The 13,887-nt window shown below is 38.6% G+C and overlaps 1 protein-coding gene across 1 annotated transcript in view; it reads left to right on the top strand.

Moving 5' to 3' along the window:
- The window catches only part of GC (GC vitamin D binding protein), a 39,383-nt gene that overhangs the window by 6,828 nt on the left and 18,668 nt on the right, over positions 1-13,887 (top strand). Inside the window, exons 2-3 of the mRNA XM_040966944.1 lie at positions 9,181-9,250; positions 10,149-10,281. Coding sequence (XP_040822878.1) covers positions 9,181-9,250; positions 10,149-10,281 — 203 coding nt within the window. The remainder of the gene's footprint in view (positions 1-9,180; positions 9,251-10,148; positions 10,282-13,887) is intronic.

The raw sequence follows: 13,887 nt of genomic DNA, 5'->3' as shown, positions 1-13,887 counted from the left end.
AAACAGGGATGTGAGAGACCTCTCTTTTGCCATCCACCAAGGAAGGCCATGTAAGAACAAGACTTGGAAGAAGAACCTTGCCAAATGTGCTGACAGCCTCAGCTGTGACTAAGACACTATATGTTAGGCAGAAAATGACTGTTTTTACACGGATTAATGTTTTATAAAATTGCCTCTTAAAGAATATACAATTGATCTTACATCTGAAATTATTCTTCCTTAATTGCAACTCTAAGTTGTCCTTTTATATATAAAAGTGCATGCATTTTAGAGTTTGCAAGATGCCTTACTGCTGGTAATAGCCCAGGAAGACGTCTGATGCACATGTTTCACTGTCATCACAAACTGGCTTCAGCCTGCAACAGTAATAACACTGACAGGTAGTAGATTGCTCCTATGCAGGCAGCAGGAGCACTGCCCCAAGCATTGTGCACATATTAACTCATTTAATCATTATAACAATCCTATGAGACCCAATCTACCTTTTACAAATGAGAAACCTAGGGGAAACACAAACAGCAACTGGCCCATCACTTGGGTGCCCAGGGTCTCTGCACCAAAACATGTCAGCATGGTACTTGCCAATATGATTTTTGGGGTGGAGAAGGATCTCACAGTTGGACCTAGGAAACCATCTCCAAGTTTGACTTGGCTTCCAACATTTCAAAATGTTCCGATTCTAGCCTTTCTGTAAGCATGAGAAAATGCTCGTGTGTGGAGGGGCCCAAGTTTTTGCATGGCAATAAACAAGAGAAGCTGAATTGTAATTACCTCTTTTGAGATACAGCTTTACACTTTCTGCATTTGGCTAGGATATAAATTATCCCAGTTATAGATATTGTAGATATTTGGTATGTTTCAGACTTAATACTACCTAACAAAAAAAAATGTCAGTTTATGTTAAATTCGGAAATAGTTTATTAACAGCCATTTATGTTATTCATAAATGATACATATGGATTATTTTAAAATATTAACTATTTACCTTTTAAATATTTTATTTTTGTTCATTTGGAAAGCAGAGAGAGAGAGTGCTTTTCCATCTGCTGTTTCATTCCACAAATGACTGCAGTGGTCAGAGCTGAGCTGTTCTGAAGCCAGGCGTTAGAACTTCCAACTTTTCATCCAGGTACAGGGTCTCAAAGACTTGAAGCATTTTCCTCTGCTTTCCCAAGTCACAAGCAGGGAACTGTATCAGAAAGTACAGCAGCTAGGACTTGAACCAGTGCCCACATGGGATGCTGGCATTGTAGGAAGAGGATTAACCTGGTAAGTCACACCAGTCCCCACACTGGATTTTTAAAAACAAAACAGTTGCACTATTGCTGTTAAGTTGAATTGTTGATGTTACAATTCCATTGTAATGGAATTTTCTTAGTAAATGTAACCAAGAAATTATATTCAGTGACAGCTAAAAATATTTTTTATTTGAAAAACAGGGTTAGAAAGATAACATGAGAGACAAATGTCTTCATCTGCTGGTTCACTCTACAAATGGCTGCAATGGCCAGAGCTGGGCCACTCCGAAGCCAGGGTCCTAAATTCCTCCAAGTCTCCCACATGGGTGCAAGGACCCAAACACTTGGATCATACTTCATTGCTTTCCAAACACATCATGAGAGAACTGGATGGGAAGTGGAAACACCAGGACCCAAACCAATGGCTAAATAAATGGGAAGCTGATATCGCAGGCAGAGTTAAACTCTTACGCCACAGTCTTGTCCAGCAGCTAGAAATCAATACCCAATGTCATATATGATCCATATATATATATATCCATTTTATTAAATATATGTAGAGAGAATGTATATACCATTTTATTTTCTACCTCTTTGAAACTGGCAATGCTCATTATTAATTTATATTTTTAAAAAGCTCTTTTTAGCCTCAACAGGATAAGTAGCTATCAAACCACTTAAAGATACATAAACCACAGAGCTTATTATTAAATAGAATGACTACTTCATACATATTAAATATCCTACTTAAATTATATTTCTTACAACTGTCTAATTATGAACCTTCAAGTTCTTACTAGAATTTAGGAAAAAACTAGAAAATTATATTCCACTCAGGAAATAAAGTCTTGCTACTCTATCAGTGTAATAATTATTGTATAATTGCTTTGACCTTAATACTATAAATTTAGATTCTATGATTAAAATAAAGAACCATCAATCTTTGAAAATGAAAAAATTTCCTAAGTAAGATAAAGCCATTTCTGGTAATACATTTGGTTATAAATATACTTAAGTGGTCCAGACGGCTAATTGACAAAATCACCTAAGTAGTAGGGCGTCTATACTGACGTAAATACACCCTTTCAATTTGGTTACATGATTGGCTTTCAGTTTTTGGACTTACAAGTTTAGTTTCCATTGCTATGTGTGTAGGAAAGGCTGAAAAAAATTCATCTATGTCCAACATTTTCCAATGATTTTTAATGTATTATTTTAAACTGATAATTCACAGTTTCATGCATTTGGTAGGGACAGTTTGACAGTTTGGTGCAGACACACAACGCGTGGGATGAGCAAATTAAGGTTTTGCTTACTTTTTGTGCTGAAACATCTGAAATTTATTCTGTAAGTTACTTGGAATGTGTAACATGTTATCTCTTATTTTTTCGCTAGTAGCCAGTCAACAGGTATGAAGTGGTAGTTATTCTGTTTTGAACTTTGAACATCCCTTAGAACTAGTGAAACTGAATTATTTTTTCAAAAAGATCTGTCAGCTTATTAAGTCTTCATCTGAGAAATACTTGTTTGGGTTATTTGCATCAGCATTTGCTTGCTTTCATACAGATTCTTCCATATTTAGAAGAATAACTACCCATCAGGTGCATGGTCTGTAAGCACCTTGATACTTCTTCTCTTTGCCAGGTAGACGCTTGTAGTCCGAGCCCTTTCCATTTGCATATTGTGTTGTGTAGTTTTGTTTCCTCCTGGTAGTCTTATAGGATCAAGCATTGCATGCAAGTCCCTACTCCATTTTTGAGTTGATGATTTCTGAAGTTTTCTGTAACAGTGTCATGAACTGAAGTGACCATTTGAGGAGAATGGGTTATGACTTTGCCACCCACACTGAATGATACTCATTAGATTTCATCATCTATGTGTCAGGCACTCAGAACCTTAAAAGTTGGGCGTAATTTGTCTTGAGAGGTTGCAAAGAAAACAGATAACCTTGCTGAAAGTGGGCATAACTCTTGACTCCTTTGTAATATCAAGCAGCAAACTCTTGTTATTCCTCAGTTCCTTGCACCTACTGAAACCAAAAACTTGAGTGAGCTCGGCAGCCAATCATCTCATCTTTGTTTTGATGAGTAAGAATTAACTATTTTCAAGAATGCAACTCATAGACTAAGTCTTTGGATAGTCATTAATCCTTCAATATGCAGAATGGCACTAGCTTCCAAAAGAGTGATTTTATGTATTACAAGCAAAACTCTGTTAATTATTGGTTTTTTTAATAGAAGTCAGTTTTCCACAAAAATTATTTTTTAGACAGAAATGAGGCATTCGAAGAGATGCCCAATAGCATCTAACTACAAACCTCACAGGATTTTTAGAGGGTTTGAAGGGTCAAATATTTACACTAGGTTCTATCAACCTTTTGGCACTATAATGTCATTATTGCCATGATTATTACTGTGGTACTGTTGTGTTCAAAATTTCTAAATTAAGAAACAAGCCGTAGCACCTAAGACCTTCCAAAGGTGGCAGAGCAAACTTCCTTCTCTGCTTTTACCCCTGTGACAATGACAGCAGGGGAGACAGTAGGCAGCCTAGGAAAGGAGAGATAAACGGGGAGAGATGCGTGGAGGAAAATGCCTCCTTTGGAACTTGGGCAAATGACCCAGAGCAGGTGCCACCACTTGCCTGAGGATGCATAGACCACTTTTCTCTGCTTCTGCAGTGTCTGAGCAGCTAACTGACGGGCCTACTATGGTCCACTGTTTTCACTGGTTTTCTAACTTTCCAAATTTGAAATAAAGCTCAGCGAGAGCAGTTAAGAGGCAGAGCCCATCAGGGCTCTTAAAGGCTGTTTCCCAAAGCACTGCAGAAATATAGCAACTTGAGATAGCTTCTAGCATCCTGTCAAGTCAATGTTATCCAAGGTCTGTTCATCACCCATGATACATCAACCACTAATCTAGGGAAAAAAATTGAGTTCCAAAATATCCTTATTGGGAGACTTTAAACCAAGGCTGTAAGTTCATTGACTCTCCTGTGAAGAATGAAAATTCTATGAAGGGAAAAAGTGTATTTTGGTCTCCAGCTGTATTTCAATTCAGGTCCAATATGAATCCAAGTCTTGACACAAAGGAAGTTTTGAACACTATCTGTTGTGCAAAGATTTTCACAAGTGGATTGCATTTGATTAAGAGTTCAGAATTAGACAGGACTTAACAGAATGTTTCATAACAGAAATTAAATGAGTCACACTATTTTGAAAAATAAGAAACTGTTCATGAAATTCGTAAACATTAGGTACTAAAGGATTATTTGATGTGAAAATAATTACACCACAATTCCCAACATTGTCAATATCTACTGGTGCCATATCAAAGTCCAAATCACCCTCTTTCTACCCAAATTACACATGAAAGAGTATGTAATTTACAATTCAGCTCACATGTGACTTAACTGTTTCCATCAGAGCAGGTTCAATTACTATTAACAAAATTGTATTTATTTTATGGAATGAGGAATTAATTTGCAAAAATCACATTGCAAACTAAATTTTTTTTTGCAAGATGATAAATGATTAACATACATGCTTAGTGTTGTAAGCTACATGTCTTCTCTATCCGCAAATGGCTAAATTATCTTCACTTTTTAAACCAGAACTACATTATGGATAGTTCAACTAAAAAATCATGGCACAATAGCCTCCTCTACAAATTTTTTTTTTGAAAAGCATATTTTCATAGAGAAGAAGATACAAATGGAAATATCTTCCATCCACTGGTTCACTTCTCAAGTATCCGCAATGGCAGGAGTCAAGCTAATCTGAAGCTAGGAGCCAGGAGCTCCTGGCTCCCACACAGGTGCAGAGTCCTAGGCCTTGGGCCATCCCCCACTCTTTCCCAGGCCACAAGCAGGAAGCTATATGGGAACTGGAGCAGTTGAGAAACAAAACGATGCCCATATGGGATCCCAGTATGTGCAAGGTGAGGATCCAGCCACCAGGGTGTCGCACCAGGCTCTACAAGTTACTTTTATAAGACCAATTTATTCTTAGCATTTTTTGTTCTGCGCCACCCCTTTATTTTCTATGCTTCCCCTTTGAGCATCCATCTTTTATTCTCTTTCTCAAGCTTGAACATTCTAGCAAAAATGGCCCCAAGCCACCGTAACAATTATACCAATCATTTAATTTGCCGTTTTTATCTCTTCAACATGCATTCTAACCAAGGCAGTACATCCAGCCAAAGAACTTGAGCAAACACATTTTACTGATTTAATTGAAGCTGCTTTGTAAGGAATCATCTCAATGCTTTATTATGCCACCTTCACATGCACATATACTGTCAAAATCATGGTGATAAAGTAGTGCTATCTTTCTTTTATCAGAGAAATCTGAAGTCCAGAAATAAAATATGCCTTGCAATTGTTCATCTATATTACCGCACTATTACTGAGCATTCAAAATAAAGTACTAAAAATGATCTCTTCAGCTACAATGAAGAGTTTATTAATCAGAGTTATCTCATACTGTTTAAAAGGGAAGATATTTTGTTAGAACTCTGTTTTAAAGCTCAGTAAGCTTTGGAGAAAAATAGGATATTATTACTAGGAGGGAATAACATAATTCTTGAGAAGCAATAGTAAAGATTAGGAAGAAATGTTCTTGTTTTAAATTCAAGAACCTTTAATATATATTAGTTAATACATTTGACTATTTTGTGATAAAACAAATGAACTCTTCAAAGATTATCATTTCAACAATAACTGTTTATTACAATAAAATCCACTGCTTTATAACTACCAGATCTTTTCCTAGCTCCATGTTTAAAACACCAATGAACAGTTACACTGACAATCCAAAGGTGCAGCTCTTTTCTAAGTGAGGACAATTCGAATCCCAGTTCTTGTCTTCTGTGTTCTGATTGCCAGCATCAATGATTAACAGGGAGATTTCTGCCTGCCTTTTACCCACTGATCCTGACAACATTCAACCTTATGAAACAATCAGTAGACTTCAAACATGCACATGAATGTGAAGGTTGACAGACATAATAGGTTCATTGCACAATACATTTTGTACTGCACAGATCATTAGCTTCATTAACCCTATCACATTGTCCAAGATTGCAGGATAAGACCCAATCTGAGCATGTGGGTTTTTTTCTTCTTCCATGTGATTCTGTTGTATTTTAGTTGGGTCCTTCTCAGAAACCCCAGGATGGGAATGCTATTGTCAAACATGTATCGAAGTAAGACATACAAGTGACCAACAGGTTCATGGAAAAACACTTCACATCACTACTTATCAGTGAAATGCAGGTAAAAACTAAACTGGGATCTGACCCAACTCTAGTTGCACTGGATATTATCAAACAAACAAAAGGCAACAGCTGGCAAGGAGGTGGGAAAAGAAAAACATTCTACATTATTGCTAGGAGCATACATCAGTACAACCACTGTGAAAAATAGTACACACATTTCTCAAAAAACAACAACTAGAAATTTGGGGTCCAGCCACCCCACTACCAGGTTTATAGCCACAAGAAATGCAATCAGTCTGTCAAAAGACAACTGCAGTCCCATTCACGATTTACAGGAGGACATGGGATCAACCTAAACATCAGATGAACGAATACAGAAAATGTGGCACAAACAATGGAATACTATTTAGCCACAAAATGATAAAAATTTATCATCAACAACAACTTGGATGAAACTGATGATCCTTATGTTAAGTGAAATATTCTGAATACAAACAGTGTCGCATTGTCTTGAGTAAGACAATTAATTTCGTGGAAATAGAGACCAAAACGCTGGTTATCAAAGGCTAGGAGAGTAGAGACTAAGGAATAAAGGGGAAAAGATAAGGTGGTATTGTTACAGTTAAAGAAAAGTCCCCGTGTTCTATAACACAATAGGATTACCATGCTTAAAGATACTGTATATTTTAAATTAAAAATTGTTAAATATTTTCTCAATAAATCAATAAGTAGGTATTTCTTGATTTGATTAAAAAGTCTGTACATCTTGAAACATAATATCCTATAAATAGGTACAGTTTTTGACTATGTGTTAAAAATCATTTAAAAAGGATTTTGTTGTCCCTCAATTGTCTTTTCTCACCTCAAAAATACATTCTGGATTGTCCTCATGAAAAGTACAATGCATTTCTTTACAGGCAATTTTTGTGACTAAATGAACATCCAAAAAGTATCCTTTTAAAAAGAGAGAACAAAAACAGAGATAAAAAGTCCCATACCACCATCTCCAAACCCTAAAATAAAAATTTCCGCCAGGGCTTGTGTCTCTTCAGTCTTCCACAAAATTGTAATAGCTAGAGAAATAGACATTTTTGAGCTTAAATCCAGGACAACAATCGCCATCACACCATCTGAGCTGATTTTCCCAATGTTTTAGCCAGGAAAATAAATTAGTAGTAAAACCACCTAGAACAGGGACAAGGCTATTTGTATATTTCCCATATATTCTTAGAAGACATAATTAAATGTATTGGGAAATTTCATGAACTTAGATTCATAAACAGTAAAGCAGGAAAGGTTAAGAGTGACTTCTATATATCCACTCTGATGAAATCAGGATGTTAACAGAACAGGTGTCTGTCAGTGGAATATAACTCATCTCTTCCTGCAGGTATTATCTATTTCAGAGTGGATTCAAACTACATTTTTTCTTGATTTGGGGATCAGTCTCAATTATCAAAAAAAAAGTTCTCTTGTCCTTTGTTTCAGTTATGAGATTTGATTGTATTCAGCATTCAACAACTCAGGTTAGCACACACACAGACCTCGCTCCCACTCCTCATCTCCACCCCCGTCTGATCTAGTCTCATCCCTCCCACACTCTTCAGGCTGCTTCTAGCTCCTTCAGGGCCAACACAGGGAAAGGAGGAGCTAGCTGGAGAGACAGCAACAGGGAAAGCCCATTGAGTAGGCTGCATGGTGAGCCATTTTAACTCCCCATGCTGACATCTTCAAAGCAGACATGTGTGCTGGTAGCTTCTTTGGGAGCCCTCTTTTATCATCCTTACAGATCTCTCACCTTTAGATGGCACTTTTAGAGCACCCTGGGTCTCTGATTTTTCAGAACACCCACCTCCATACAGAGATCCCCCCTCTACTATCAACACACTGCTCTCCAGGTGTCCCTTGGAAAACAAGCAGCATTTAAGACAGCACCCCGCCAATGAACTTGACAGATCACACCATGGCCGCCCACCCGCAGCCCTCTCTCTCATTCTGCCCTTTCTGATTTCACTGGCCTGAACCAAACATTTGTCTATTGCTCGGAGACTCTGAGGGTTATCCACTAAGGTGTCTGATTGGCTTCCCAGACGCCTCTCACACAACTCCCCAGACTCATCGCACTGACAAGCTTTTCAATCCAAATAATGTTTCAGCGAGTTCCCATCTCTTCCTCAGCCGAACCGCTGGTCATTTTCACAAACCTTACAGCTGAGTGACAATGTCCTCAGAACTCACCATCTTTAAGCACGGTGTTAGGGAAGCTTGCCCCTCACATCGGATTGGAAAACTTACTATTTGAGTAGGGCTTTTTCAAAAAAAAAATTGTTAAGTCTTGTGGGAAACTGTCACCAAAGAAAAGAAGAAGAAAATGAGAGAAAACATGGTGGAAAAGGCAGATGGAAAGGCAGCAACTTTCCACACCAGCGCTGTGATAGAGGCAGACACATCCTCAGGCCCGGACTCACGGGCTTTACAGCATTGACACATATTTTCAGTATCAGCTCACTCTTTGTTTTCTTCCTCACAACCACAGAAATACAATAGCTGATCATAAAATGGTAGTTATGGGAAAACAGCTTAAAAATCACCTCAAAATCCTATTTGGGTTTTGAGAAAATGTTACTTTTGCCATAGACGACATGGAAAATCACTCTGTGCATGTAGATTTCAGTTACTGGTCATTCCGATCAAAGAGAGACAGTGCTTCTATTTCTGGTTCCTAGGCCGAGATTATGAAAAGGATAAAGTCTGCAAGGAACTCGCTGCTCTGGGCAAAGACGACTTCAGATCTCTGTAAGTGTGCCACATCCACACTCTGGTCACACCACCCCAACAACGTCCGACGTGATCACTGGCATTCAGCATGGAGGAACAAGCTGTTCCCTTCTGGGATTCAGATCACACCCCAGCATCAACGGGGCAGAGAGGTCAAAAGGGGGACGGCCAGAGAATCCAGATCAACATGGTTGCTGTGGTCAGACAACCTGTCACCACTAAGATTTCAAAGGAGATAGAACAAAATTGGTAAACACAATTATCTAAAGTAAATTAAAATGCAATAGCACCTCCTACAACTCTGGCAAACAAAGGCCCTGAAATCCAGAAAATAGACTCATAGGAACAGGCTTGAGAACGTAACATCAGCCTGGGCTGATGAAACTGTCCAGTCCAATCGGTACTGCTTTGAGATAAATGGGTCTGGGACAAAAACAAGTGTTTTAGAAAAATTTAACCTCATGTTCTTTTCATTAGTTAAATTAAAATCAGTAAATGTAGATACATCCCACTTAAAATATTTGAAGAGACTTCATTTTTTTTTAATGTGTTTGAAAGCCAGAGTTACACAGTGAGAAGGAGAGGCAGAGAGATCTCCCACGGGTTGCTTTCCTCTCCAGACAGCTGCAATGGCCAGGGTTGAACCAGGCCAACACCAGGGGTCAGGAGCTCCCATGTGGGGACAGGAGTGTAAGCATGTGGGCCATCTTCTATCGTTTGACATAGAGAGCTGGATCCAAAATGGAACATCCGAGACGTGAATGTGTGTCTATACAGGATGTTGGCGACACATGACAGCAATTTACCTGCTATACAACAATGTTGACTCTAACAGCCCAATGTTTTAGTATGTGGTATGTAGCAATATGTGAAAAAACACACCCTTTCTAATACATTGACTTATTCTTTATCTCAGGTCACTAATCCTGTACAGCAGGAAATTCCCCTCTGGGACATTTGAGCAGGTCACTCAGCTGGTGAAGCAGGTTGTCTCCTTGACAGAAGACTGCTGTGCCGAAGATGCCGACCCTAACTGCTACGATGATAGGGTATGTTGCATGGCTGACCGACTCCAGGGAAGCCCAGAGAATGAACTCAAAATAGGTCTTCATGCTCTATCTTGAGGGAAACTTTACACAGCACTCCACCCAACTCCTTGTTTGGGAGAAACACTAGGCATCTTCAGAGCCAGATTTCTTCTGACCTAGCAGGTCTATTTTACCATTGGGCCTACATGTACAAGTGTTAAAACCAGAAAGCCAACTTGGCGATTGTTAACATGTATTGGAAGGAGGATGTGGGTATAGAATATAAATCCTGAGTCCAAACCTTATATCTGTATAAATTTGAGCCTACAGATACCAACCTCCAGAAAGAATCTTAAGCTAAGTTGGAAGTTGGTAGGTATCCTATTCCAGAGCATTCGAGTGAGTCTTGGCTGCTCTGCTTCCGATCCAGACTAAAAGCCTGATCCTACTAAAAGCCTGAGAAGGAAGTGGAAAATGGCCAAAGAGCCTGGTCCCATGCACACCAGTATGGAGTTCCCACCTCAAAACTTTGGTCTCACCCATTCCCAGCTGCTCAGACAAGTGGTGAATAAACTAGAAGATGCAAGATCCCTCTTTCACTTTACTCCTCAAATATTATTTGAAAGCCAATTGTTATCTCAATGAAAATAACATTTCCTTTGGAAAGATAACTAATGCATGCTATGTTGTCCCTACACCTATCAAAATGTCGGGACTGATACCAACTGCCTTAGAATAGTCTAACATTTCTCTCAAATTACTACAGGCTCAAAAACTATCCTATTAACAAATACTAGTTTCTGGGTTCTCTCCCATGTAATACATATGCAGAAATTAAATGCTAAATTACAGCTTTAGAAACCTACACAGTAACCGCAGAAAAGAAACCATGGATAGTTTCAGCAATTCATTAATACAGTTATTGCAGCTGACTAAAATGACATTTTCACACATTTTGACAAAGGTCTCTGCAGACAAATCAGGCTCACTACTCAAGCCTGCAACAGCACAAACAATGCCTCAAAGATCTGTTGAGAATACAGTCTGCATAATGAATATTCTTTATGCTTTTGTTTATTTGAAAAAAGTTACAAGGAGAGAGAGAGAGGCAGAGGGGGAGTGGGGTCTTCCATCTTGATTCATACCACAAATGGCTGCAAGGATCAGAATAAAGCCATGGAGAAGCTGGGAGCCAAGAATTTCATCCGGTTCTTCCATGGGAGTGGCCGAGGTCAAAGCACTTGGGCCATCTGCCCCTGCATTTCAAGGCATGTTAGCAGGGAACTGGATTGGAAGCTGGGCAGCTAGTACCCAACCCAGCACTTGCTTGTAGTGGATGAGGGTGTTGCAGGCAGTGGCTTGACTAACTGCACCACAATGTCTCCCCTCCCCTACAGTGAGTATTCTATGCAAGAACTGCTTAATTTAGCAACTATGTTTTCAAAGAATTTCATATTCAGTTTATGCCACCATCAAGCTCATAAAAGTCTGTCATTTATATCTGACTTTCTACATTATCTTTAAAACAAATATCAACTAAGGTCAAAATAACATAGCATGTTTTTATTTTTCTTATTTGGGTTCTTGACCAACATCTCTACATTCTTGAAGTTTCAGTGTGGGGATGGCACTGACATTCTTTGCACAGCACTCCTTGGGTTAGCCAAAGTGTTTTTAAGACTTTTTTTTTCAAAGTCGTTTTAAATTCACAAAACAAAAAACTGATGTAGTGCAAAGAATTCCTATCATACTCCATACTCTGCTTTCCTTATTATCAATGTCTCATGTTCTTGTGTTTGTCACAGTTAATGTACTATATCCAACTTTCTCTATTTTTCATTTTTTTTTTAGATTTATTTATTTATTGGAAAGTCAGATATACAGAGAGGAGGAGAGACAGAGAGGAAGATCTTCCATCCCATGATTCACTCCCCAAGTGAGCGCAACGGCCAATGCTATGCCGATCCGAAGCCAGGATCCAGGAACTTCTTCTGGGTCTCCCACGTGGGTGCAGGGTCCCAAGGCATTGGGCCGTCCTCGATTGCCTTCCCAGGCCACAAGCAGGGAGCTGGATGGGAAGTGGAGCTGCCGGGACTAGAACCGGCGCCCATATGGGATCCCGGGTGGGTTCAAGGCGAGGACTTCAGCCGCTAGGCCACACTGCCGTCCCTTTTTCTAATCCAAACTTTTGTTTCTGCCATTCCCCCAGCCTCTGTTAATCAGCTTTTGTTTAATAGAATTTGGGGTTTGTTTGTGTTTAACTTCCACATAAAAGGGAGAAGATGCAGTACTTCCCTTTCTGTTGCTGCCCTCCAACTCCACTCATTTTGCTACAAATAGCAGGAATTCATTTTTTATGGCAACCCCACTACTAAGTATATATCAAGACATAAAGCCACTGTACAAAATACATTCAACATGCTTAAAGCAGTACTGATCATAGTGTCAAACTGTGGAATGAAACAAGATGTCCATCATTAGATGAATAAAGAAAATATAATATGAATCACTGGAAAATATACAAAGCATTTTCTAAAATGTGTTAGACCTTGCTTTTTGATACTTTTTCCTTTTCATTCTCTTTTACTTTTGAAAAGAAATAATTTTAAAAAGAAAATTGGGAAGCTTGACATGGAAAAAAGTGGAGAGGAAAAGAAAATTGGGTGAAAGAAAGAATCTGTTGCTTAAGTAATGGGATGGTAGATAATTTATCATTAGATGGTAGATAAATGATGATAAAGGATGGCAGAAAAAGGTAAAAGAATGAGAAACTGGTTAATACAACTAATTTATCACTAATATGGGGAGATCACTAGAAGCTTTTCCTAGAAGTAATTTGTAAAATAAGAGTTATGAGTCAAATAACTCCTTTATAATTTCTTGGTGATGACTATTGCTCATCTTTATTGTTTTTCTAATTGCCATTATTTCTTTCTTACACTTTTATTTCAAATATCATATTATCACCAAAGCTGCCTGCTTTGGTGGTACTTAGTCTATACACACATATCACCATGTCAGAGTTGGGAGTGATAAACCAGACTGAACTGAAGGCTAAATCTTTGGGCTTTAGGAGAAACCAGATTTCAGGTCCAGTCTTGGGCCTGCTCAATTAAAATGTCTGGGCCATACAATCCAAGTAGTTCTCATGTCTATCTACTCTGAGTAATTCTGATATAAAAGTATCAGGAGAAACATCATGGAACAGAATGCATAGGAATGTATAATCCTACAGCAGTCAAGAATCAAGTGTCTGCTCACTTAATAAAAGGAGAACAGGAGGCAGACGGGATCTGTCATTCTTACTGGGGTTTGTGCAGCAGAAAGCAGTTGGGAGATGGTGTCAATACCACCAGCACTTTGTCAAATAACCCACTTCCACTCAGAGATGTAGACATCCCCCGGGAAAGCACTAAGCTAGAGGATAGGCCTCTTTTATTTTCAAATTATTTTTATTCATGTAGAGTGTATATTTCATGTATTTCATAGGTACAATTCTAAGATAACCACACATCCCATTTTCTTTCCCTCCCTCAATTTCTCTTCTTTTCCTGTGGCCTTTTAACACAATTTTTGCAGTCTTCTCCATACGCACAGATTGAATGTACTGCTAACCATAATATTCAA

Source organism: Ochotona curzoniae, unplaced genomic scaffold (genome assembly GCF_017591425.1).
Source record: "Ochotona curzoniae isolate NIBS_2020 unplaced genomic scaffold, NIBS_Ocur_1.0 scaffold_4506, whole genome shotgun sequence".
Classification (NCBI taxonomy): domain Eukaryota; kingdom Metazoa; phylum Chordata; class Mammalia; order Lagomorpha; family Ochotonidae; genus Ochotona; species Ochotona curzoniae.
The sequence above is the reverse complement of the archived record's forward strand: the minus strand, read 5'-3'. Positions and strand labels throughout refer to the sequence as shown.